The following is a 26,648-nucleotide window of genomic DNA, read 5'->3' as shown; positions in this document are numbered from 1 at the left end:
GACGGACCCCACTCCTGCTTCTCTCCTTTCTCCGCGCCACTCTCTACCACTGGAGCGGCGGGCAGGTCTGGGCCGGCCTGTTGGCGGTGTGGGGATCCGGATCATTTCGTGGATAAATGTCCGGTTATGGAGGTCAGGACAATGATCCGGGTCCCCGACGATCCACAGGCCTCCCCTGGTCAAGCTGGCGGGTACCAAATACCTGTGAGTATCAAGGGGGGTACCTATCAGGCTTTGGTGGACTCGGGCTGCAACCAAACCTCTGTTCATCAAAGCCTGATTTCATATGGGGCATTGGATACAGGCCGCATGGTTGGGGTTCGGTGCGTGCACGGGGATGTGGTGAGATATCCTGTAATGCCCGTCATCATTCAATTTAGGGGACAAAAGCATAGTGTTGAGGTGGCAGTTAACCCGCACCTCCGGCATCCGGTAATTTTGGGAACGGATTGGCCTGCGTTCAAACAATTATTGGGATGTTTATGCTCGGATGCCTCTTGGGGGAAAGGAACGTGGGGTAAACAGGCGCGAGTGCAGGTAGGAGAGACTGATCAGAGACCGGAGAGCTCTGCTGCAGGGGAACTGAGTGAAGCCAGAAGACTAATTCTCCTGGAACGCGATGATTTTCCCCTGGAGCAGTCTCACGATGAGACGCTAAAACATGCATTTGAAAGGGTCTGCGTAATTGATGGTCAGCCTCTCCAGCCTGGACGTCCGCTTGTTTATCCATATTTCGCGTTTATAAAAGATAGGTTGTATCGAGTGACCCAAGACACTCAAACAAAAGAAGATACAACCCAGTTGTTAGTGCCAAAGAGCCGCAGGGAAATGCTTTTCCACGCGGCTCATTCTAATCCGATGGCGGGGCATTTGGGACAGGCGGCGACACTAAATCGTCTCATGACCCGGTTTTTCTGGCCGGGCATTCACGAGAATGTACGCAGGTGGTGCGCGTCTTGTCGTGAATGCCAGTTGGTAAACCCACCGGCCACCCCAAAAGCGCCATTGCGCCCACTCCCATTAATGGAGGTCCCCTTCAAAAGAATTGGTATGGACCTCATCGGGCCATTAGAACGGTCAGCAAGAGGACATCGCTTTGCATTAGTCATTGTTGATTATGCAACGCGATATCCTGAAGCAGTGGCTCTCCGCAACATTTCCGCTAAGAGTGTTGCGGATGCACTGTTTCGTTTAATCTCCCGGGTGGGGATTCCAAAAGAAATCCTCACTGATCAAGGCACGGCGTTTATGTCACGCACGTTACGCGAACTGTACGAATTATTGGGCATTAAATCGGTTCGTAGCAGCGTCTTTCACCCACAAACAGACGGGCTGGTCGAACGTTTTAATCGCACGCTTAAATCCATGATTCGTAAGTTCGTTCAAGAGGACGCCAAAAATTGGGATAAGTGGTTAGAACCTCTGTTATTCGCAGTGCGAGAAGTCCCGCAAGCCTCCACACTTTGGGGCGGCTATCAATGGAGAATTTGTTACAAGCCCAGCACAGGCAGAGCCAGCTGTATGACAGACGGTCTAATTTACGTAAATTTACACCGGGAGAGAAAGTGCTTGTATTACTCCCTACTTCAAATTCGAAATTACTTGCAAAGTGGCAAGGACCCTTTGAGGTCACACGGCAAGTGGGCGAGCTCGATTATGAGGTGGTACGGTCCGACAGGAGGGGGGCACGTCAAATTTATCACCTCAACCTCCTGAAAAAATGGAATGAGGCTGAATCAGTGATGCTGGCGACGGTGATTAGCGGGGAGGATGATCTCGGGCCAGAGGCGAATATAAAAACTCAATCCCTCGCTCTGATCCCGGGAGAAGATCACCTCTCGCCCTCCCAGCTCACTGATTTATCTAAATTGCAAACAGAATTTGCAGACGTGTTCTCTCCCCTGCCGGGACGTACCAACCTCATTCAGCACCACGTCGAGACGGAGCCGGGCGTGGTTATTCGCAGCCGGCCGTATAGGTTACCTGAACACAAAAAAAAGGTAGTTCAGGACGAATTAGAGGCAATGCTGAAAATGGGGGTAATAGAAGAGTCCAGCAGTAACTGGGCGAGCCCGATAGTTTTGGTCCCCAAGACCGACGGCTCGGTTTGTTTCTGCGTGGACTATCGCAGGGTGAATGCAGTGTCGAAATTCGACGCGTATCCAATGCCACAGGTGGACGAATTGCTTGACCGGCTAGGTGCGGCTCGATTTTATTCGACACTGGACTTAACGAAAGGGTACTGGCAGATCCCCTTGTCGCCTTTATCCAAAGAAAAGACAGCTTTTACGACGCTATTCGGATTACACCAATTTGTTACGCTTCCGTTCGGGCTGTTCGGGGCACCGGCTACCTTTCAGCGGCTCATGGATAAGATTCTCCGGCCCCATGCTGCATATGCGGCTTCCTATCTAGATGATATTATTATCTATAGTAACGATTGGCAGCGGCATATGCAGCATGTGAGAGCCGTCCTGAGATCGCTGAGAGGGGCTGGGCTCACGGCCAACCCGAAGAAGTGTGCAATTGGGCGCGTGGAGGTAAGGTATCTGGGCTTCCACTTGGGGCATGGGCAGGTGCGTCCCCAAATTGACAAGACAGCAGCGATTGCGACCTGTTCGCGCCCCAAGACCAAAAAGGAGGTTAGACAGTGCCTCGGGCTGGCGGGATATTATAGAAGGTTTGTACCTAATTATTCGGCCCCCACCAGCTCGTTGACTGATCTAACTAAAAAGGATGCTCCAGATACGGTCCAGTGGACGGAGCTGTGCCAGCAGGCCTTCACCCAGGTGAAGGCTGCTCTATGTGGCGGGCCATTGCTTCACTCTCCTGACTTTTCTCTCCCTTTTCTGTTGCAGACTGACGCGTCGGACAGAGGGCTGGGTGCTGTCCTGTCCCAGGAGATAGAGGGTGAGGAGCGGCCGGTACTGTACATTAGCCGTAAGCTCTCTAAGAGAGAAGCTAAGTACAGTACCGTAGAAAAAGAGTGTTTGGCTATCAGGTGGGCCGTCCTCACCCTCCGCTATTATCTCCTGGGGCGGGAATTCACTCTCTGTTCGGACCACGCTCCCCTGCAGTGGCTCCACCGCATGAAGGATACCAACGCGCGGATCACTCGTTGGTATCTGGCTCTACAGCCTTTTAAGTTCAAGGTGGTCTACAGGCCGGGTGTTCGGATGGCTGTGGCCGATTTCCTCTCCAGAAATGGGGGGGGGGGGGGGCTGCAGGCCGGATGGCTCCCCGGCCTGAGTCGGGCGGTGGGGGTATGTGGCGAGGGGGGCGTGGTTCAGCGAGGTCTGCAACCGGAGAGAATAGCGGGAGACACTTGGTAAGTGAGTGGGTTGAATACAAATCACGAACACCTGTTTCTCATTCCAGTGATTGGCGCGGAGACAGGATAAAATGCTGTGAGAAGCAGGAGTGTGTGAGAGTACGTGTACTGCTGACTGAGCCGTGTTGAGTTACCTGGAGTGAAGCCCTTTGTGGATGGTGTATACCGAACCTGGAGTGAAGCCCTTTGTGGATGGTGTATACCGAACCTGGAGTGAAGCCCTTTGTGGATTGTTTATTTTCTTTCTGTTGAACCTTTTTGAAAGTCAATAAAGTCTCAGTCAGCAGTTGTTCGTCGACCCTGTCCTCTTCCTTCCCCCACTACGAACTTAACTGTGCTACAGTCCTCTTTTTATTTTCTGTTTATTGTTTCGTTTGCCATTATTGAGCAAATAGCTGTTTTGACAGTGTCAGAAGGCTGTTCTCACGGCCGGTACGGTGCGCTTTGAGCGCTGAAAGCCGTTTTTATGGCTGGTAAGAGTGAGTGCCTTCAAAGAGAGAGAGCACACAACAGGCTGCACACAATCCCTGTTAAGTAGAGCTTGCGTCTTTTTAAAGATGACATTCTATTTGAGTGTTTCTGGATGCGGTCGTTTCCTGTCCTCACTGACGGCCACTATCATTGTTTCACATGTCTGGGCGCGTGCTGAAACAATGGTCGTGGGTGGTTCATGTTTTCGTACGAGAACATGATCACATCAACACGCCGGTTGCAACTCTTCTTTCTCCGGGAAGCTTGAGTCCCCTCTGTTGTTGGCCAGCTGCCGCTTGTGTGTAAAAGCACAGCCGCGGGTCTGCACGACACTCTGGGAGACCGTGGAGATCAGCGAGAGCAAACCTCTTGCTCCTCTGTGTATCGTGTGCTGTCGGGCTGCAGTGCGGGGTTGTCTCGCGATGCATAGTCTCCTTGCCTAATCTCCATTGTAGCACCCTCTCTGGTGCACCAGAAGAGGTCTACTTTGGGGAAACAACTTGGGTGACTTGAGGGTTTCCTTCGGGGAACCAACCCCCTAGGGCCCCTCCCTCTGTAGTGCATTGCAAGCTGTGCAGCTTCTGGATTGGATTGCTGGTCCTTCTCATAGGGGAACCTAGCATTTCACTCATCTGAGGGTCAGATGTCGATTGCAGCATCGGAGAGAGGGCTGTTATGCTCTGGAAATGAGGGTGATGCTGCCCACTGTAATGGTGTGTGCTTATGCTGACTCAGATTCAGAGTTTACAGACATGCTTTCCCAGTTGTTCCGGATGTACATGGAAAACTTGGCAGTATGGAGCTATATTGGTGCCATTAATATGGAACGGCAAAAGTGCCAAAATCTGCATAAAGTTTTTCCTCTCTCACTACCCTCTTGGGTGGGGTGGCTGTGTGCAGACCACACCCACGCAGCATGTGAGGCCGAGGCACTCTTTATGCATGAAGGTAGTTCTGAGCCGGGGTTGAGCTGCGCTTGTTCTGAGCCGGGGTTGAGCTGCGCTTGTGGACATCAGACGATGTCCACCTCAGTGGTCCAGAAGCGCCCCCTGGCTTACTTTGCGGAGGCGCGAGAGGTCGTCAAGCTAAAAACGCTTTCTTGACGCTCCCATCTGCAGGCATTTGCAGGCATTTTTCGGTGAACAAATTGTGCCTAGAGTTTGGGCCGGGCGACGGCCATGTGGTACTGAGACCCCGGCCTGGCTATGTGCCCAAGGTTGCTACCACTCCCTTCAGGGACCAGGTAGTGAGACTGCAAGCGCTGCCCCCGGAGGAGGCAGACCCAGCCCTGGCTTTGCTCTGTCCAGTTCGCACTTTGCGACTGTACATAGACAGAACTCAAAGCCTCAGGACCTCAGACCAGCTCTTTGTCTGTTACGGAGGCCAGCAGAAGGGAAAGGCTGTCTCCAAGCAGAGGATGGCCCACTGATAGTGGACGCCATTGTCTTGGCTTACCAAGCACAAGGCGTGCACTGCCCGCTTAGGTTGCATGCTCACTCTATGAGAGGTGCTGTATCCTCCTGGGTGCTTGCTCGTGGTGCCTTGCTGACAGATATTTGTAGAGCTGCGGGCTGGGCGACACCTAACACATTCGCTAGATTCTATAGCCTTCGTGTCGAGCCAGTCTCCTCCCGTGTTCTCACCTCAGGTCAGAGGCACGGAAAGGCCTCGGCTTAGTGTCAGCTTGCTGCGCTTACATGCGCTTATTACTCCAGAGAGTCCCTACAAAGCAGACCCTGTTGAATCCTCCGATCTTCCTTCGGCAGCCGACGTGGCAGAGCATCTGGTGCCAGGCCTGTACTCCAGTTGTATCCTTGAGAACGTGATTTAGGCTGGGTACCATATGTGTGACCCTACAGGGATCCCATATGTGTAGTTCCATGGTTGCTCCTAAACGAAGCCAGTGTCTTTCCCTCTGGGAGAACCCACCTCTCATCGGGTTGGAGTCACCCCAGTACTTCCATATGTAGTACAGCCCTACAGGATTAGTTCATATGTACTTCTCCACATAACTCCTTCGGGGAAGGATGTGGCTTCCGCAGCATTCCTTTCCAGTGAAAGGAATGCAGTGAAAGGTTATGCTTTCCCAGTGTTATCCAATAGTCTCACTGAATGGGTTTTTTGGGGAACAGCAGTGATTGACACTCTCTATGTTAGTCCTGTCCCACCGTCCATAGGCAAGGGGGTACAGGAGGCTTGCACAGAGAGCTGGAAGGGGGCAGCCCCTTTGGTAGGGATTCCTATTCGTCAGTCTGTCCGACGTATGCTGAACATGACCGACTGAATGGGAACATCTCGGTCACAAAGGTAACGCTCGTTCCCTAAAGGAGGGAACAGAGATGTACATCCCGTTGCCACAGTCACTGGACCCTGCTGATGCTGCCGCCTAACCTGTTCGGCTCCTCAGCGAAAACCTGAAGATGCAACGCACCTGCTGCTCATTATATACCTGATATGATTGCATGCCAATGTGCACTGGCTCGTTTTATTTACACTCGAAGCAGACTGGCCTCTCTAGAGAGATTCCTATTCGTCGGTCTGTCCGACGTACGTCTCCGTTCCCTCCTTCAGGGAACGAGGGTTACCTTTGTAACCGAGATGTTATTACAAATGATTAGTATTGTTTTTTTTTGATGATGCTCTTCCACCCATGTAAAATTTTAATATAATTAATTTCATACAAAAATGATAAAACAAAAAAAGTATTAAATAATTTATAAATGAACAGTATTTTTTCTGCATTGATTCATCATTGATGAGGATCTGCTACCTTTTTAATATATAAAATATATATATATATATATATATATAACTGCCAATTTAACATTCAAATATTTAATAAATTACATTCAAAAAAGATAAAATTAAATTGGTCATCACTTATAAAACAGTGCCATGATAGGTGGAAAAAGCCAGAAAACATGCATAATAATGTGAAAAAATCACATTATTTAGTTTTGATAACTTAAATCTGCTCATGCGATCCAAAATCTCAGGGGGAAAAAAAACAAACAAACAAATTGCAAAATTCTCACATTATTTTTATGTTTTTAATGCTAAATTGCATCAATCTTTCAGAGTTCACCAGATTTAGTATAAAGGCATTTGAATTCATCATGAGCAAATGTACATTATCAACTTCCCCAATGATTGCCGCTCACAGCAAATAAAAAGTTTTGTTACTTACTGTTGGGATCCACATTTTCACACAGTTCGGTTTTGGCCTCGCCGTTTGGTCGGTCGCTGGGTTTGTGCGATAGACGTGAGGACATAGTGGCCGCCGTCACCACGGCCTTGAAGCTTCGCTTCCGCTTCTGCACATTGAGCTCTGGGTGGAAGATGATGACGTAGACCTTGGGCATGTAGAGCATTCCCAGAGCCACTGACGCACTCAGATTCATGGAGATGGTCAGTGTGGTGGTCTGAATGTAGAGCTTTGGAAAGAAGAACAAAAAGGACGAAAACTTAATTTTGGCAAATAAAAGCAAGGGAATTCTCCAAAGAGGCATAACGAATGAAAAACGGCTTCATAAAGATCTTTAAAAAAGAGCTATAAAAGTATAAAGTTGGTAGTTCATGAATTATTTACTCCATTAGGTATTTCTGTGAATTATAGTATGGGATTCAAGATGATAAAATGAAGAATAAAGTAAAATCCAAAGAGGTCAGATCATTCGAAACGCACTCAATGTTGACGTCCTGGTGGGAGAATTCAAAGCTAAATGGATGATAATCATCCTTAAAAACTCGAGTCGCTGTCATTGCCTGAGAGTACAGCTCTTACACAAATGTACTTTTTCTTGTATGAAAAAAGGACCTTGTCAAAGTATTGTAATGAAGGCTTTCATGTCGCGGCCATATCACATTAGTACTACGGCAAAGATTCATTTCATGTGGCTGTTAACGGCACTCTGGCAAGTATGTAATTACCAATATCCTCAGTGTGTTTAATCTTTAATGTACTGCGAGTTCAAAGCCTGTTAAGGTCACGGGTGCGTTTCAATGAAGACAACGGGACCCATTCATGAATGAATTGTGAAAATCATTAATTGTCATTGAAATTTGTTCTGCTCATGTTTCATAAATGAGGCCCAAAATTTCTACTACAAACATATCAACTGGCTAATAAAACAACTCAAGTTGTAAAACCTATTTTGGAAAAAGTGGTCCACTTTGTAGCTTATTCAGGCCAAAAACCACCTCCTTAGACAGGAAGACACCTTCTGAGGTGTTTCTACTGTGGGTTCTCTTTTGTCTGTGGACACAATAGCTCTAAATATGTATTTGTCAGCATTCCGTGATGGAAATGATAAAGGTAGAATGACATTTGACAATTTTAATATATACAGTCAAACCAAAATTTATTCAGACACCTTGGACATTTCATTAATTAATACAGTTTATTCACTATTTAAAAAAATGGTAATACAATATGACAAGATCTCTGAGATAAACTGTGTCAGATAAAAAAAAATAAAAAATCTTAATTATGTCAGATAACACTTCAGGTCAGGTCAGAAGTGTCTGAATAATTTTTGGTTTCAATTTTTTTATCAGTTTTACTGGTAGTCCACTGTATGAAGAATTTGTGGGCATAATATGTCACAGTTTACTTTATTTTGCTATCCTCACTTACATAAATGAACTATAGTGTCCTGCACCCACTAGTAAAAACATATCTAAAATATTTAAAAAAAAAATGTCTGAATAATTTTTGGTTTGACTGTATTTTAAATAAAATTACTCCATTTTCTTGCTTAATTCTAGCATTTTTGTAATCTAAATATACACAAATAAATGATATTTTTTACACTTTTTGTACTAATTTGACAAAATTACAGCTTGACTGGAAATGACATACATTAACATTTGAAAAAACTTGAATGAATGAAATGAGTGAGTGAATAAATAAATAAATAAATAAATAAATTTGACACTTTTTGCATAATTTGACAATTACAGCTAGACAAAGGACACATTAACTTTCAATAAACAAATCATGCAAAAAAATCTGTTAATAAAAGGATAGTGTTAAAAAATTAAATGAACAACAAAAAACATAGTTTGTTAATTTCACTCATTGTTTAGATTTATACAATAATTAATACTTTTATTTCAAGATTGAAAGTTATAAAAAGACAAGTAGTAAAATAAATATTTAAATGTAGATAAAAAATAATAAAGCCAATATGAAAAAGATCCAAAGAAAGTTAATGTGACTTCATATAACAAATGAAAGAATGCAAAATCCACCCTTGGGCCATAAAAGTGCTCAAAGCTTAAGAAACACCCTTTAATCAACTTCAAGCACAGTACAGCATTTATTTGACACTGCATTTAGGAGTTGGTTTATCTGAAAATGATCATACCACAACATTGTATCACTGGAAAAACCACAGAAAATGTTTGTAGACTCTGATCAGACCTTCATGGCCCATATTTGACTTGTACCTTTTCTATTTTTAGCATGTTATGCGAGCACAGCCCGAACTAAATTCCCGTGGGCTCTCAAATCACACAACCTTAAAAAATTCTGAAGGAAAAAGTGTGAAAACCTCTAGGGGTGTCAAATTAATTTGCCAATCCAAAGTGCAAATGCAGTGAACTGATACATGAGCCTTTCTGTGACAGAGAATGACACCTAATTCTTCAGCTTTTCATTCATCGGTGAGATGTGTGATGCTGACCCTGGAATAGATGAGAGAATCCAGTATGCTTGACTTAACAGAAACCATATTCACATCCTACACTGTGTCCAAACCAGGTGTGACGTGTCAAAGCAATGAGCAATAAAAGCTACATTTCTATTGCATTCATTCAAGCTTCTGTCACTTTTAAAACAACCCAAATGGAATCAAAATGGCTTTCTTCGAGGCCCAAATGCACATTTAATGTAGTCCACTGCCAAACTTGCTAAGGTATTTTTAAAAAATACATTTATATAAATGTAATTACATATTTTTAAAATATTATGCTATATTTTTTTCTAAAAATAAGTCACACCTATGATTTGCACCAGGTCAAAATTGCATTGAGAGAGAGAGAGAGAGAGAGAGAGAGACATAGACAAGTTCTTATATTGTGTTAGTCGCCCTTTTGCTGCCAAAACATCCCTGAACCATCAAGGCATGGACTCCACTAAACCCCTGAAGGTGTGCTGTTGTATCTGGCACCAAGATGTTAGCAGCAGATCCTTTAAGTCGTGTAAGTTGCGAGATGGGGCCTCCATGGATCTGACTTTTTGTTGTTTGTTCAGCACATCCCACAGATGCTCGATTAGATTGAGATCTGGGGAATTTGGAGGCCAAGTCAACACCCTAAACTTGTTGTTGTGCTCCTCAAACCAATCCTGAACCATTTTTGCTTTGTGGCAGGGCACATTATTCTGCTGAAAGAGGCCACAGCCACCAGGGAATACTGTTTCCAAATAAAGGGTGTACATGGTCTGCAACAATACTTAGGTAGGTAGTACATGTCAAAGTAACATCCACATGGATGGCAGGACCCAAGGTTTCCCAGCAAAACATTGCCCAAAGCATCACACTGCCTCTGCTGGCTTGCCTTCTTCCCATAGTTCATCCTGGTGCCATGTGTTCCCTAGGTAAGCGATGCACATGCAGACCAGGCCACCTTCTTCCATTGCTCCGTGGTCCAGTTCTGATGCTCACGTGCCCACTGTTGGCATTTTCGGTGGTGGACAGGGGTCAACATGGGCACCCTGACTGGTCTGCAGCTACGCAGCCCCATATGCAACAAACTGTGATGCACTGTGTATTCTGACACCCTCTATCAGAACCAGTACTAACTTCTTGAGCAATTTGAGCTACAGTAGCTTGTCTGTTGGATGAGACCACACGAGCCAGCCTTCGCTCCCCACATGCATCAATGATCCTTGACCGCCCAGGACCCTGTCGCTAGTTCACCACTGTTCCTTCCCTGGACTTCTTTTGATAGATACTGACCACTGCAGACCAGGAACACCCCACAAGAGCTTTGGAGATGCTTTGCCCAAGTCGTCTAGCCATCACAATTGGGCCCTTGTCAAACTCGGTCAAATCCTTACGTTTGCCCTTTTTTCCTGCTTCTAACACATCAACTTTGAGGACAAAATGTTCACTTGCTGCCTAATATATCACACCCTCTAACAGGTGCCGTGACGAAAAGATAATCAGTGTTACTGTCAGTGGTCTATATATATTATATGTCAGCCTGTCAGTTAGTGTGTGTATATATATATATATATATATATATATATATATATATATATATATATATATATATAAACATGTATAAACATGTTATTAAAATGTTATAACAACTGTTAATAACTATAAACATGTATTTTAGTTCCCCTTACTCCACAACAAATATGTTCAATTTAACAGTATTCAGAACATAACAAGAATGAAAATGTCTCAGGTTATGCATGGTTCCCTGAGAAGGGGAACTCTCACTGTGTCTGAAGACACTATGGGGAACAAATACCCACTCCGACATGCTGAGGGAATAATTGCCTAAATGACTAAGATAAGCAAAAAGAAGGCTCAGATGCCAGAGACCAATTCCTCACTCATGTCAAACACGGGGCTGTCAAAGAGAAAAGTGAGTTCCTTCGCCTTGTCACTATACTAGGGTGATCTGGTTCAACCCTTGAGGACATCAGGGGAGCTAAAAAGACATGCTCAATCCTGCCTGACTCAAAGTCAGCATCAGCATCTCTGAATAAAAATAAGGCCTGAGACCTGAGGGTCCAATCATAGACAGTTTACCAAGGCGGCCTCACAGAGGGCCAAAACCTGATGTCATTATGTAACAGGAGCTTGGGTGAATAGAGACCTCAGCAGAATGACACTCGATAGTGAGAGGAGCCCAAGCATGCTCAACTTTGAGACAATTCACCAAGGCAGCCTAACAGAGGGCCGAAACCTGATGTCACTGTCAAACTGGAGCTCAAGCGATTGGAGGTCTCAGCAGAATGACTCTCTATAATGAGAGGAGGCCAAATACAAAATTGTTCATTTGAAAGACAACTTACCAAGGTGGCCTCACAGTGAGCCAACACTTGATATCACTTTCTAACTAGGGCTCAGATGAGCTGAGGCCTCAGAAGAACTACTCTCCATAATGAGAGGAGGCCAAACACACTAAATTCTAAAGACAGCTTACCAAGGTGGCCTCATAGAGGCCTGTACACTTGATGTCACTGTCTAACCGGAGCTCAGATGAGAGGAGGCCTCAGAGGAACAGCTCTCTGTAGCTAGAAGGCCAACCATAATCAAACTGAAAATCAGCTTACCAAGGCAGCCTCAAGTGGTCCGAAACTTGATGTCGCTGACTAGCTGGAGCTCAAGTGATCAGTGGCCTCAGCAAAACAACTCCCAAAAAGTGAAAAGAGGCCAGCCCTACTCAATCTTAGAGACAGTTTACCAAGGCTGCCTCACAGGGGGCCAAACACTTGATGTCACCGAGGTGGCCTCATAGAGGCCTGTACACTTGATGTCACTGTCTAACCGGAGCTCAGATGAGAGGAGGCCTCAGAGGAACAGCTCTCTGTAGCTAGAAGGCCAACCATAATCAAACTGAAAATCAGCTTACCAAGGCAGCCTCAAGAGGTCCGAAACTTGATGTCGCTGACTAGCTGGAGCTCAAGTGATCAGTGGCCTCAGCAAAACAACTCCCAAAAAGTAAAAAAGAAAAGGCCAGCCCTACTCAACCTTAGAGACAGATTACCAAGGCGGCCTCACAGGGGGCCGAACACTTGATGTCACTGTCTAGCTGGAGCTCAAGTGAGTGGAGGCCTCAGTAAAATGACTCTCTATAATGAGAGGAGGCCAAACACACTCAACCTAAAGGACAGTCTTTCAAGATGGGAGGCTCAGATGAGCAGAGGCCCAAGCAGAACGATTGGGATGAGGCCAAACTACACTCAACCTTAAAGACAGCTCACCACAGCGGCCCACAGAGGGTCGACGCACTTAATGATACTGTCTAGATAGAGCCCAATAGAGCGGAGGCCTCAACCAAATGATTCTCAGATTGATAGAAGGCCAAACCACACTCAAGGCTAAAAGAGAGCTCACTACAGTGGCCCATAGAGGTCTGACACACTTAATATCATTCTCTATCTGAAGCTCAGGAGAATGGAGGCCTAAACAAAATGACTCTCTAAAATAAGAGATGGCCAACTACACCCAACCTAAAAAAAACAGCTCATCACAGCAGCCTGCAGAGGGCTGACACACTAGTCTAGTCTATTGTCTAGTTGGAGCTAAGGTGAGCTGATGTATCAACAGCTTTGTTTTATTGCAAAAGGAGGCCCAACATACTAAACCTCAGAGACAGTTTACCAAGGTGGCTTTAGAAAGGGCCACCAAACTGTACTATTCAATTTAAAAGCTCATAATTTCTCAGAATTACATAAATTAGGAGGAGGATTTAAACAGCAGTTTATTCCTGTTTGACTCCTGCCACGCTCCTCCTGCAAAACCCACACTTGATCCCACCTAACCGCAATGGTGACCACGGGACCCAAGCCACAGAGAGTAGGTGCTTAACTCTCATCCCTCAAGAGAGAGTAAAGCCTGGGTGGAACAATATCACACAAGACACATTTGTCCTCCTCAGGAGTTAATCACGCTAAATTCAAATGCCAGATTCTGTAACTCTGAAAGAATCATGTGAGAAGAGCCATGAATGCATCGCTATGTGTGCCTTCAACCCCGTTGAGAATTGTGTGCTTGTGCAAGGCTAACTACTATCCCTCAGGAAAGAAGACCAAGCTCCTTACCCATCTCTTTAGATAGTAATGTGAATCCTACCCAGCATATTACAGCATCTTCGACGTGTCAAATGGAATTCCACCCAAAGGCATGTCCCACATCTGTAGTATTAAGGACGATGCGAATGGAGAATTAATTGAGAAATCCTCACAATGTGCACATTCATCTCCCTCGAGAAATAAACACGTGTGCTCCTCATTCATGCACAAAGCAGACGCTTCTTTTTCTTTTTCTGCAAACGTTTGGCAGAAAGTTTCTTCATGATAATCACATTCATACTCACGTAGACAAATGTCTCCTAAAGACAAAAGAAATTGTTGACGTGTACTACAGGTGCCCTCTCGTACTCATGGTCACACATGTTGCCACGTCATGGACACATCATGTGCTTCAGATACCATTGCACTGGAGGCATTCCCCAATGTGTCTTCGGACAGAGTGCGAGTTCCCAGTCGAAAAGGAAATATAGGTTTTAAATCAACATAAATTATAGTGGCATTCATTAAAAACTATTGTAGCAACTGTGGACGAACCAGACAAATGAATCATTCAGATGATTCTTTCAAAACATAATTCTAATTCAGAATTGGGGTTCCGGCTCCGGCCCGTCTGCAGATAAAGCCAGGCTGATTACTTTTACGACACATGCTTCCTGATAGCAGAAGCGACATACCAAAGGGTCACCCAAGAAGACAGAGAGACAATCCAGACCCTTTTGTTTCTTTACTTCACAGGAAAGCCAAAGAGACTGTTGAACAAATAAATCTGCTTCAAAATTGTTCCAACAATTTTAACGGACTTATCAAACATCTTTTAACTACATACATTTTGCATTATGTGTCCACAAGTACTACCTGTAAACAGTTAGGCTTTAGAACACTCACAATTCATGTAAATGTGTTAACTCTTGACTGAATGACTGAAAGTATGCCTTATTTGGACTTGATCTATTTCTTTTCATCTTTCTTAAATCATGGCTTGAATGAAATCTGTTTAAAATGTATTGTATTCCATTTAATAGAAATTATGTTAAAATGGCACTCTCTGCTGAAGCAGAAACAGGATGTAACACTTATGTTTTATTGGGGTCAGAGGAAGGCCCTCTTGAAACAGGACAATGTCTGATTGGCCAGGACTCCTCAGAGGTGTGACAAACAACTAAGTTTAAATGATCATATTGCAAGATAGTAAACGGAGAAGTTGGGGGGAGAGGTTGGTCACTAAACGGGGGAGAAGTTGGTTAGTAAACGAACAGGGAGTTGGTTCTGTTCTGGGAAAAGAAGCCAAGACAAGTACCAAGAACAATGGAGTAACAAGAAAGAACAGACAAGCAGCTCATTCAAGCCATTCAACCTTCACTCACTTTTCTTTTCTTTTACTTAATTCTCCTTTACCGCTGAAAGTCTCGTGTCCTAAGTTTCGCCGCAAAGTTCAACCAACGACTTTTGCCGCTTCAACTCCAGCGACAAAGAGACTTCCTTCATTGTTCCACACGGACCTGATCTGGACCAATCATCGACTTGGGAAACCCCTCTCTGCACGACGAGGGAAATTCACCTTTAAGCCAACGCAAGCAAGTACCTCCAGATGAAAACTGAACTGGTGCATTTAAATGAATGATTCATGGTTCGTTCTGGTCTTTGAAATGCATTGATAGGAATTCGGTTAATCAGATCACCTCTCTCTCTCTCTCTCTCTCTCTCTCTCTTTCAAAACTCTTTCTCTCTCATTTCCTTCTTACTGCAACGCGTATGAATGTATGTGCGTGTGTGTGTGTGTATGTGCGTGCCTTTGTGTTAGATTAGTTTGTGTTAGAATAAATAAAATCTCTTGTAGATTTTAAAAAGAAAGTGTCTTGTATTATGTGCTTTATGATTTAATGTCTTAAACTGTCGATTTCAAGTTACCGTGCTCTAATCAGTGTTTTCACGATTGTTGGATATTTATATCCGTTACAAGAGCTTATTACGGCTCGAGCAAATGAACGCTGGACGAATCAGTTGCTCGGTCGTAATCTAAACAACTCTTTATTCATTTGAGCTAATTTTACTTCCTAGGGTGTTTTCCCTACAGTAATGGTGGAGGATAATTCGGGCAGTTTAATCTAAATTTGGAGCACATATCAAGTCATTTTTCTTTTTATCAACGCAAATTATTAAACCCCTCAGTGTTCGTGTGACGTATGCAGCGCGCACGTTTGAACGAGTGCCTGAATGAGTAAGAGCTGTAACCCCAGTCTGCTGTCTTGTCTCTAAACTCCAGTCTGCAGTAAATTTCAGATCTATGATATCACAATATAAGGTAAGAATTAAGCGTGTTCCTTAAATTCTAGAATGCCTTGTTTATAGCTATCCTGATGTCTGCGTGTTCCAGCGTCATATAGCTATAATAACGTTATTGTGTATCAGAGAGCTGAATTGAAACTAAACTGCAATAGTTAAAATACCTCATGTGTAGGACGAATACTCTCCTCACACAACGGCAAGATTGAGCGTGTTCCTCGATCTGTTTCTAAAACTATATATTTATAGCTAAAGTGTCAGTGCGTGTTCCACTGTACTCAATCTGCTATATTCTCCCTCTGTTGTTAAACAGTAACGCTATACGCTTGCTTGTTTTATATTCATAGCTAAACTGATTATAGTGCGTGTTCCACTGTACTCAATCTGCTATATTTTCCCCTCTGTTAAACAGTAACGCTATACGCTTGCTTGTTTTATATTTATAGCTAAACTGATTATAGTGCGTGTTCCACTGTAGTCAATCTGCTATATTCTCCCTTTTTGCTAAACGCTATACGCTTGCTTGTTTGAGCTCGTGTAACACTACGTGTGTACGAGCGCAATTTAATGGAAGTGATTTGAAACTGACCAAGTGAAGCTTTTGAACCTGTTATATTTTGCGTGCACATAGAGACCCGCCGAGGTCGCGATTTTTCCATCTATTACAGCAGAAAGCTATCACTTAAAGTTTAAGCCCCACGTCGTAAAACAGCTACGAGTGGTGTCTCTTATTTATAGAGTTGAAATGCGCCGACATTTCACGTACTGGATTGTACGTTCATGTGTCTTTCATTTGTACAGTTACATGTATTTGATGTAATTCACATGTTCGCCACTATCATTTTGTTTGGTCGCCATAGTTACAGTCGTGGCACGGAAGTCTTAACCAACGCTTCCGGAAGAACGTCATTGTAAACAAACCGCACGGTGTTGCTAAGCTAACCTCTGTAGTTTTTTTACACCGAAGTTCGTATGCTAAAGCCTTTAGCCTCAAAGCTAATCTAGTTAACATCATTGTGTGAACACAGTGTCTGTTTTAGCAACTATAAAGTGATTTAACCACTTAAAACACTTCAACTTTATGTACACTTGTTGGTCTTTCCTTCATACTTTCCCTTTTAACTTTCTCACTTAGTACTTTACCTATATTTTACTTGAAAAGGAAAATATTGGTTTACAAGTTAATAATTGCCTTACCTGCATTTGACTTGAAAAAGAAATACTGGTTTACAATTTTTAATTGTCAAATTTGAATTTAATACAACCAATTAAATTTAAATTGAAATCCTACGTTTTCCTAGAAAGTAATTTTAAATGATCTCTACATTCCCAAATTTCCATTATTTCTTATTTCATAATTTTCATAAATCTAGAATTCTATTTTAGATCGAATTACTTTAGGTATGAATAAGCCTTGAACTTTAGAAGTTTAAGCAAACTTATTCCACCAAAGTTTTTCCTAATTTTGACTCACATTTGCTCATTGTTTTATTGCGTTATCTTTCTTTTCTTTCTTGGTTATTCACTTAGCCACTCTATTTTATTTATTCATTCACCGCTGTTTAATTCCCTTTTCCTTATTTCATCCTGTTATTTTCATTGACGTAATTTTCTTACCTTTTTCCTTTCCTCTTTGTATTCTAGCTTAGGAACGACACACCTGAGCCTTTTTTGGAGACATTGATAACTTATTACGAGTTTCAAACCAATCAGAGACAACCCTCTCTTACTAAAATTTTATTCTCATGTGTTAGTTGTTCATCAACTACCAATTCTAAACTCGTAATTAGACAAAGGCTTCAGAGCCATTTGTGGATCTGGTCTCCTTTCTTCTCCTTTCCTTTTCCTCACATCTTTCCTGTGCTCTCCTGCTTTCTTCCATCCTATTCTTCACTTTTGTAGGGATCAAGCTTGGACGAACCATCAATCAATTCTAAAGAAAGAGAAACACAATCTTTCCAAAGAAACAATTCATTAGGTTTTTGATTTTAATCAAACCCTTTTGTGTTCTCCATACTCCCTGCATTTGTAAACGCAATTTAAATTTTGACATTTCCTCCAAGAACATTTAACAGAGACAAGTGTTGAGCAACCGTTGCCTTCACAGCATCCCTGGTAAGCAGTTCAACTGAAGGTGTGTGGTGTCAATCCTGTCAAACTAAGAAAAGAGGTATCAGCATTATTATTGTATTATTGTCCTTGCGAACATAAACAATAATATATATTTTCTTTTCTTTTATTTTAGAAACAGCTTTTCATTAATAGAAAATATTTATTGGAAATAAATATTTCTCTAAATTGAAAAAAAAACTTACAATTTGTTTTAACATTTCTCTCTTTTCCCTTACTCAGTTGAGTGACAAAGTCCTCACATCACGAGTTGAAAACAGTTTTTCATTGATAGAAAATATTTATAGGAAATATTTTGTCTATTGAAATTTGTTTTAACTTTTTCTCTTTCTCTTTCCCTTACTCAGTTGAGTGACAAAGCCTTCTCCTCACTAGCCTTCCTGTCTACACACTGAGACCAAGACGTAGCCACACTTCACTATTGGTGTACATTCACTGAAACGACACTTAGCTGTTCCACCACATATAGGCTTGCACCCCACACAGATCTGTGTCAGTCTCTTCTCCCCAGCGTGCCAACATGTCGCAGACGGAAAACCCCACTGCCCAAGATGTGGACGCCTGGCTCAGCGGCATTACAAACTGCCTCATGCCAAAGACAATTGAACTGTTATTATTTTTAATAATAATCATAATTCTGAGAAGATTCCCGACACATGATTCAAGCCAGAACCAAGACCACACTGAACTAGGCAAGATAACCAATTCTCTAAGCATTGCCTTCACAGCCCAGCTGAAACTAAGCGACAAGCACATCACCCACCTACAGGAGGAGCTGACACGTGCCCAGAGCCGCATAGACAAGCTGGAAGTGAAAGTCCAGGACGACTTCAAGCGTCAGACCACTGAGTTCCTGAGAGAGCTGATGCACATCCAACGCTGCACAGACCAGCACAAGGTGAAAGCTCAAGACAAACTTGTGGAGCAAGAAACAAAGGAACAAGTTGACAAGCTCCAAGAAGCCCTTGCAGTTGCGGAACGTGACAAGCAGGAATTAAAGACCGTCCAATGTCACCTGGTAAACCAACTAGAAAATGCCAATTCTGACATTAAAGATAAGAACTTTAAAATCAATGCTCTGGAAGACCATTTGAAATGGTACAGCACTGAAATGGACCATCTAAACCAACAATTAGACGATGCCAACGGCAAGCTCTACATGGTCAGAAATGAACTTAAACATGTTCACACCCAGAAACCAGAGTCAAGAAGGGAGGGGCCTCCCTCAGCATCACCACTGCTGAGCACAACAGAGTCCCCCATCCAAGAACCGCCATGCAACGGAAGAAATGAATGGCCAAAACCCACAACATCACCGGCCTTCACTACAGGATTCTTCCCTGTCAACCAAAGAGAGCTCATCCATGCAGACCCCAAAGTTGCGCACGAGATGACCCTTAAAGACCTTGACAAGCTGGCTAAGAACATCACACAGTTCAACCCGAACTCCATGGAGAACCACAACATCCAGACTTATCTCCGAGATATTGACTTCTACCTAGAGGTGAGACCCAATGTGACTGACGGAGACAGGTTGTATCTCCTCAGGTCCACATCCAGCCCCGAGGTACGAAGCTTCTTAGATCGACAACCTGTTCACGTTAAGCACAACTACCAGCTATTACGTGAGTCACTGATCAAAGAATTTACAGGCCCAGAGTCTGAACATGGACTGCTAGTCGCCTTGGAAACCAAACAAGGTCGACAAGAGACTCCCCAAGCTTACTACAACCGTTTCCGACAAGCCTACTTAGGTGCACATCACGAACCTGAACTTGAAGAGGATGTGAACTTCAAAACCCTCTTCCTGAGAAACCTGCACCCTGGACTAAGTCACCATCTTGGCGTCATGGCCTGCCCAAGCACAATGTCAATCCAACAGCTACGTGACTTGACACACAAGGCCTACATCAAACAGAAGATGAACTCAAAGAAAGGTTTGAAAACAGTCACAATTTCAAACTCCGGCAGCCAAGACCCAAGCCGTGCACTGCAAGACGGCCAGTGGCATGACAATGCCACAGCCTGTCATAAAGGACACGGAGAACGTGACCCCCATGCCACTGACAGCTTCCACACCGACAGCTGGAAAATGTCATGGGACCAGCCACACTTCTCAAGAAACCCACCAGAAAGAAACATCTGGGATCCAAACTGGACAGCTAAAGTCCACCAACCAACACATTCAAATGCATCCACTGTGGGTAAACGACGGCGGAACCCACCTCTGCATCACTCAGTTAAACACAGCACTGAGAACAAGAACGCCCAAGAACAAGACAGTTCCACCTCAGAAGACATGGAACAACTGATGAGGCAAATTACAGCGTTCTTTGCAAACAACATAAACAGCGACGATCACAAGGATGAGTCACCCTTGTTATGACTAGAGACGGAACGGAAGGTCAGTGATCATCTGATCCACCTTCCAAATGGAGATGACTGCCACCTGTTCTACAACAGCACAGAACGAAGCGGTCTCTTGCAGCCAAACACCGCTGAAAACTCAGTAGTACCAGAGAACACAGTTCTGGTTACTCATCACCCACCAATAAACCCAACGAGTTCCCATCTCAAGAACCATGCTTGTGCAACAGTAACAACAGTAAGCACAGTAAGCACAGGTCAGACAGTCTGTCACAACCAGAAGGCATTACAAAAGGAAGGCAACGTAGGAGACAAAGTTTTGCACCACAGCTCAACACAGCCATGTCAAACTTCCTCCCACCTTCTGCCAAAGAACTTCCTGCCTCACTGGACTGACTCCCATCAAATTAGGGATGATCCCTCGTCCCAAGCCCAAGATGCAAAGAGCCAATCTTCATCTAAGCCCTTCAAGAAAAGGGGGGAGCAAGACAGACTGAACCAGATCTGACCATACATACACTGCACTACATTACATTTTACACTACACTACATTAACATACTCACCAACATGCTCTTCCTACAGACAGATATTAGTTTCAGAACCTAGCTCAACATCGACTTAGCTACATTCACCATAAGAACCATACAACCATCTGCACAACAAGTAGAACACCTTTCATTAAGCTGATACATGACACCTTAGATGCACGCAGTAGTGTTAGCCATACCAGGAAACACTTAACTGTTTTATTTTGTTTTGTTTTCCTCTTCCTCTCTTTCCCTTCTTCTTTATAAGGTAAAATACCTGACTGCCCCATAAGGGTCAAGGTCATGACATTAGGATTGACGCACCACGCCTAAGGTCTGAAAGCCATTTGAAAATTCAAATGTGAGCCCGAGAGAGCTCCATGATGGGTCACATCATTTTTACCACAAATGATGTCACCAGAACAACCTAGAACAATTTAGAAGAGAAGGAAACAAACAATTTAAATCACACAATTTGATCCAAGCATTAACATACTGAGACAATGTAGAATAACACTCCTAAAATTCAAACTTAATCCATTAGTACTCAGATAATCGAATTCCCTGCACCAGTATAGTGGTCAATCATGGAGGTGTTGTTTTGTTGTTGCTTTGTGTGTGTCTGCTTCTGTCCATTTTTCCACAGTGTCCGCCGATGTCTTCATCTCAACACATCGCCGAACAAAGGGGGGATATGTAGCAACTGTGGACGAACCAGACAAATGAATCATTCAGATGATTCTTTCAAAACATAATTCTAATTCAGAATTGGGGTTCCGGCTCCGGCCCGTCTGCAGATAAAGCCAGGCTGATTACTTTTACGACACATGCTTCCTGATAGCAGAAGCGACATACCAAAGGGTCACCCAAGAAGACAGAGAGACAATCCAGACCCTTTTGTTTCTTTACTTCACAGGAAAGCCAAAGAGACTGTTGAACAAATAAATCTGCTTCAAAATTGTTCCAACAATTTTAACGGACTTATCAAACATCTTTTAACTACATACATTTTGCATTATGTGTCCACAAGTACTACCTGTAAACAGTTAGGCTTTAGAACACTCACAATTCATGTAAATGTGTTAACTCTTGACTGAATGACTGAAAGTATGCCTTATTTGGACTTGATCTATTTCTTTTCATCTTTCTTAAATCATGGCTTGAATGAAATCTGTTTAAAATGTATTGTATTCCATTTAATAGAAATTATGTTAAAATGGCACTCTCTGCTGAAGCAGAAACAGGATGTAACACTTATGTTTTATTGGGGTCAGAGGAAGGCCCTCTTGAAACAGGACAATGTCTGATTGGCCAGGACTCCTCAGAGGTGTGACAAACAACTAAGTTTAAATGATCATATTGCAAGATAGTAAACGGAGAAGTTGGGGGAGAGGTTGGTCACTAAACGGGGGAGAAGTTGGTTAGTAAACGAACAGGGAGTTGGTTCTGTTCTGGGAAAAGAAGCCAAGACAAGTACCAAGAACAATGGAGTAACAAGAAAGAACAGACAAGCAGCTCATTCAAGCCATTCAACCTTCACTCACTTTTCTTTTCTTTTACTTAATTCTCCTTTACCGCTGAAAGTCTCGTGTCCTAAGTTTCGCCGCAAAGTTCAACCAACGACTTTTGCCGCTTCAACTCCAGCGACAAAGAGACTTCCTTCATTGTTCCACACGGACCTGATCTGGACCAATCATCGACTTGGGAAACCCCTCTCTGCACGACGAGGGAAATTCACCTTTAAGCCAACGCAAGCAAGTACCTCCAGATGAAAACTGAACTGGTGCATTTAAATGAATGATTCATGGTTCGTTCTGGTCTTTGAAATGCATTGATAGGAATTCGGTTAATCAGATCACCCTCTCTCTCTCTCTCTCTCTCTCTCTCTCTCTCTCTCTTTCAAAACTCTTTCTCTCTCATTTCCTTCTTACTGCAACGCGTATGAATGTATGTGCGTGTGTGTGTGTGTATGTGCGTGCCTTTGTGTTAGATTAGTTTGTGTTAGAATAAATAAAATCTCTTGTAGATTTTAAAAAGAAAGTGTCTTGTATTATGTGCTTTATGATTTAATGTCTTAAACTGTCGATTTCAAGTTACCGTGCTCTAATCAGTGTTTTCACGATTGTTGGATATTTATATCCGTTACAAGAGCTTATTACGGCTCGAGCAAATGAACGCTGGACGAATCAGTTGCTCGGTCGTAATCTAAACAACTCTTTATTCATTTGAGCTAATTTTACTTCCTAGGGTGTTTTCCCTACACTATATTTATTATAAAGTAATTTATTTAAATTGAAACTGAAACCACTAGCCTGGGGCAGGGTTATTATTATAACTGAAACTAAGGCCCCATTTACACAGCATGGTTCAAGTGACCCAATTCCGATTTTTTCCTCCCATGTGGCACAGATCGGATGTGAGCCATGATCGTGCAAGCAGGAAAAAAGTGCATGGATTCCAATTTTCACAGATCGGTTTCAGGCCTCATTCATATGTGGAAATAAATCTGATATGAATCGGATATGTGCGTTTGCGCCTGCAGTGTGAGCGGACAGATCAGATATTCCCCTGTAAATGCGACTCCTGCGTCATTGAAAAGTGCGTTTTTTTTTAACATTTCGCGGTACAGATATACCTATAACAAACGTAACATCTCTAGTTGACTGGCAGAGTATTAATTTCATTTGTTTGTGTTAAATAAAAGGCGATCTGACGTTGAAATGTGTTGCTCTTGAAATCACAGTGTGCTCGTTGCCGTTGTTGTCAGTGATGATGGCTCGTTCACAGACCTGTGCTTCAGCCCCGTTGTGGAGACTGTACCCATTTGTTCAATTGAAACCACAAAATACAAAGCGCACAAACTTGTACTTGTATCACTGATGAACGCCTTTGTTTTTAATGACTAAAAAAACCTAGTATAGGATGGCGGATTCGAACCCAGAACAAATATATTTAACAATATCTACCCGAGTATTATTCAACTCGCACGCTTCCAGCGGAGCTGTGTACGTATACTGTCATGAAGAATTTGTATTATTTTGATGTAGGGATGTAACTATTGCACTCAATGTACCATCTAAATTGATTTGTGATGTCATATATGTTATTTTTGGTTTCTTTCGCCAAGTGCAGTGTAAAAAGGAGACATTGGATACAGGTCACTTTTAAAAGAAATGTAAGCACGTCGTCCAAAAAAATTGGATATTGTCAAAAGATCGGATCTGTGCATTAAGACTTGCAGTGTAAATGCAGCCTAAGGATAAGTTTACATGACAACTATGTACTAAAAACAGAAATGTTTTTTCTCTGCATTTTTTGCATACAGACGACAACATTGTCAAAATGATCCCCATTCACACAGATCCATGAAAACGACTAAAAACGTTTGGAAAAATTCAAATGTTTTTTTCCAAACATTTCTTAAATATATACATATATGTATGTGTATTTATATATACATAATACTTATACACAGAACAAACGCACATATATTATGTAAACACAGACTCTTATTTCGCGATTATCATTGAACAGCCCTAATTGAGAATTAAGTCTCAACACTCCCTCTTATCTGAGACGTTAGGATGTGAAGAATGATATGGCGAAGAGGGATAGTTTTATGGATGTGATTTGGGCTAATAATGGATCAGTCAGAACTGGAGCAGCCTGGAAATAAACAGCTCGATAGGAACACCGATTCTGCAGAGAAGAGTTTATAAAATATTGCAGAGAGATTGAAAATCGAACAAACAAGAAGTGGTCTAAAACATCCATGCTATAGATTCAAGAAGGACTGAGCTGAATGATGATATACATATATATATACTTGCTACGATGGGATGTTGTCACATACCTAGATGTTCATGGTTGTCGCAACTTGCTGAATTTAAATGTAACTTATTCAATTCAAATCTAAAGTCAGAATCAGTTTTATAAAATTAAACCAGAAAATTACATTATTCATATATCATTGTATATCTGAATCTGTATACCAGTCATAATGCTTCCTTGAGTACCATTAGTCATATGCACCTAACTTATGCTTCAACTGTCCACCTTTCTATGCTGTCTGTAATACAATGTTATGGTTTCTGTTTGTTTTTCAACTGTATTGCGATATATTGTATATCGCTCGCCTTGGACTGGGCAAATGTCCTTAAAGTAATTATGTGTGAAATGATTGTTTGTTCCTTACTGTTATTGTGAAGCGTCCCTGAGCTTGGGAAAGGTGCAATATTAATTAAACATATTATTATTATTATTATTATATGAATTACATATTTTATTTATAAATGCAGAAAACTATATATAATAATATTGTTAGATTTGTAATATGCATTGTTAATTATATATTAATAATTCTATAATATTTGTTATGAAAGTGAAGTAAAATTCAAAAGGTCAACAAGGTGTTTTATTGGTATATTATTGTGGCTATGAAAATTTGTTCGTTAAAGCATTTTAACATCAGCTGTAACACAATGTCCCAGAATCCCAATGCCCAAAACAAAAATTGTATGTCACAGTATTTCAGAGATGATAAACACCATTGCAAAGCTTCAACAAACAATGTCCCACACTAAACCACATCCATCAGACTAAAACCAGTTTCCGCAGTCTTAAATCACATGAACACATCACCTATGACAGCCTCATTAACACCAGTGACAGACAAATTCACAATCCACCGCCTTATGACAACATGCAATTTAAATAGATAAGAATTCAATTGGTGCGCCGACTCCTGCCGTGATCATATGCTAATCCTGGCAATCTATCAGCCAGATTTTCAGTCTTAATTTATTTATTCCTGCAGTCTGTTTCTTTCTACTGTTCTTCCACTGTCAAACAAGGACACAAAGATCTGGAAAGCTGGAATAGGCACTGAAGATGCTTTTCAGCTTTGTGCTGGCGTTGAGTCTGCACTCAACCCAAGGCTGAACCCTCTTCTTAGCAACATCTTTCCCTTAAAACCCCGTTTTTGAAAACCAATCCTCAAAACGACGGTTTTTGATGTGTTCAGAGAGTCTATAGAGGAGTCTGTTCACCTATAGAGGAAGCAAAACATCCTACGCGTACCACATGAGAGGCTTCCTGAACGGCACACAAGCGTCAGGCAGCTTCAGATAGGAAGGGACTTATTATATAAAGTGACATACATGTAGTGACAGAGGAAGTCAACTCAAACTGTGCTGTGATGTAGTTTACTGTCACGCTGGATGAAGGTGACACATTTGGCACTACTGAGAAACGCAATCGCGGGAGACGTACAGTTGGCGGAAAGGCAAAATTTTCATATTTTCTCTTGGATCACCTTACGTGCAAAAGATCCTTTTCTTTTCCTTAAGAGACACTTTTTTGGTTTGGTGTCAGTGGGTAATTCTGCTTGAAACTAGCAAATGCAGCTACACAAAAACACAATGAGCTTATTGATCACGTTCTCAAAGACCGACTCTTTTTCTCCGCATACAACTATCCACTGGCAACGTCAACAAGGGGAACGCGGGGAAAAAAAGCCTCCTGTGGTCGTCACACGAAACATGTTTTTAATTAATTTAGCATTTCAGAAGCTGAATCATGATGTGATTTGACATGAGAGTTACAGGCTGCCGTACTAACAACAAGGCTTTTGCACTTCCTAAAGAAAAAATGAGCGGGATAGAAGCCCATTTTTGCTAAAGTTATGACATTGTTTCTCGTAATTGCGACTTTAGATCTTATATTGTGACCTCTCACTATTTCTACTTTGTTACTCATAAC

At 42.6% G+C, this 26,648-nt stretch overlaps 1 protein-coding gene across 3 annotated transcripts in view; it reads right to left on the bottom strand.

Annotated features, from left to right (window-relative positions):
- Positions 1–26,648, bottom strand: part of LOC125253180 (metabotropic glutamate receptor 7) — a 259,076-nt gene that overhangs the window by 10,274 nt on the left and 222,154 nt on the right. For all 3 annotated transcript variants that reach the window (XM_048167016.1, XM_048167007.1, XM_048167024.1), the window contains one exon: positions 6,990–7,236. In XM_048167016.1, coding sequence (XP_048022973.1) covers positions 6,990–7,236 — 247 coding nt within the window. The remainder of the gene's footprint in view (positions 1–6,989; positions 7,237–26,648) is intronic.

This window comes from Megalobrama amblycephala, linkage group LG2 (genome assembly GCF_018812025.1).
Source record: "Megalobrama amblycephala isolate DHTTF-2021 linkage group LG2, ASM1881202v1, whole genome shotgun sequence".
Lineage (NCBI taxonomy): Eukaryota > Metazoa > Chordata > Actinopteri > Cypriniformes > Xenocyprididae > Megalobrama > Megalobrama amblycephala.
The sequence above is the reverse complement of the archived record's forward strand: the minus strand, read 5'-3'. Positions and strand labels throughout refer to the sequence as shown.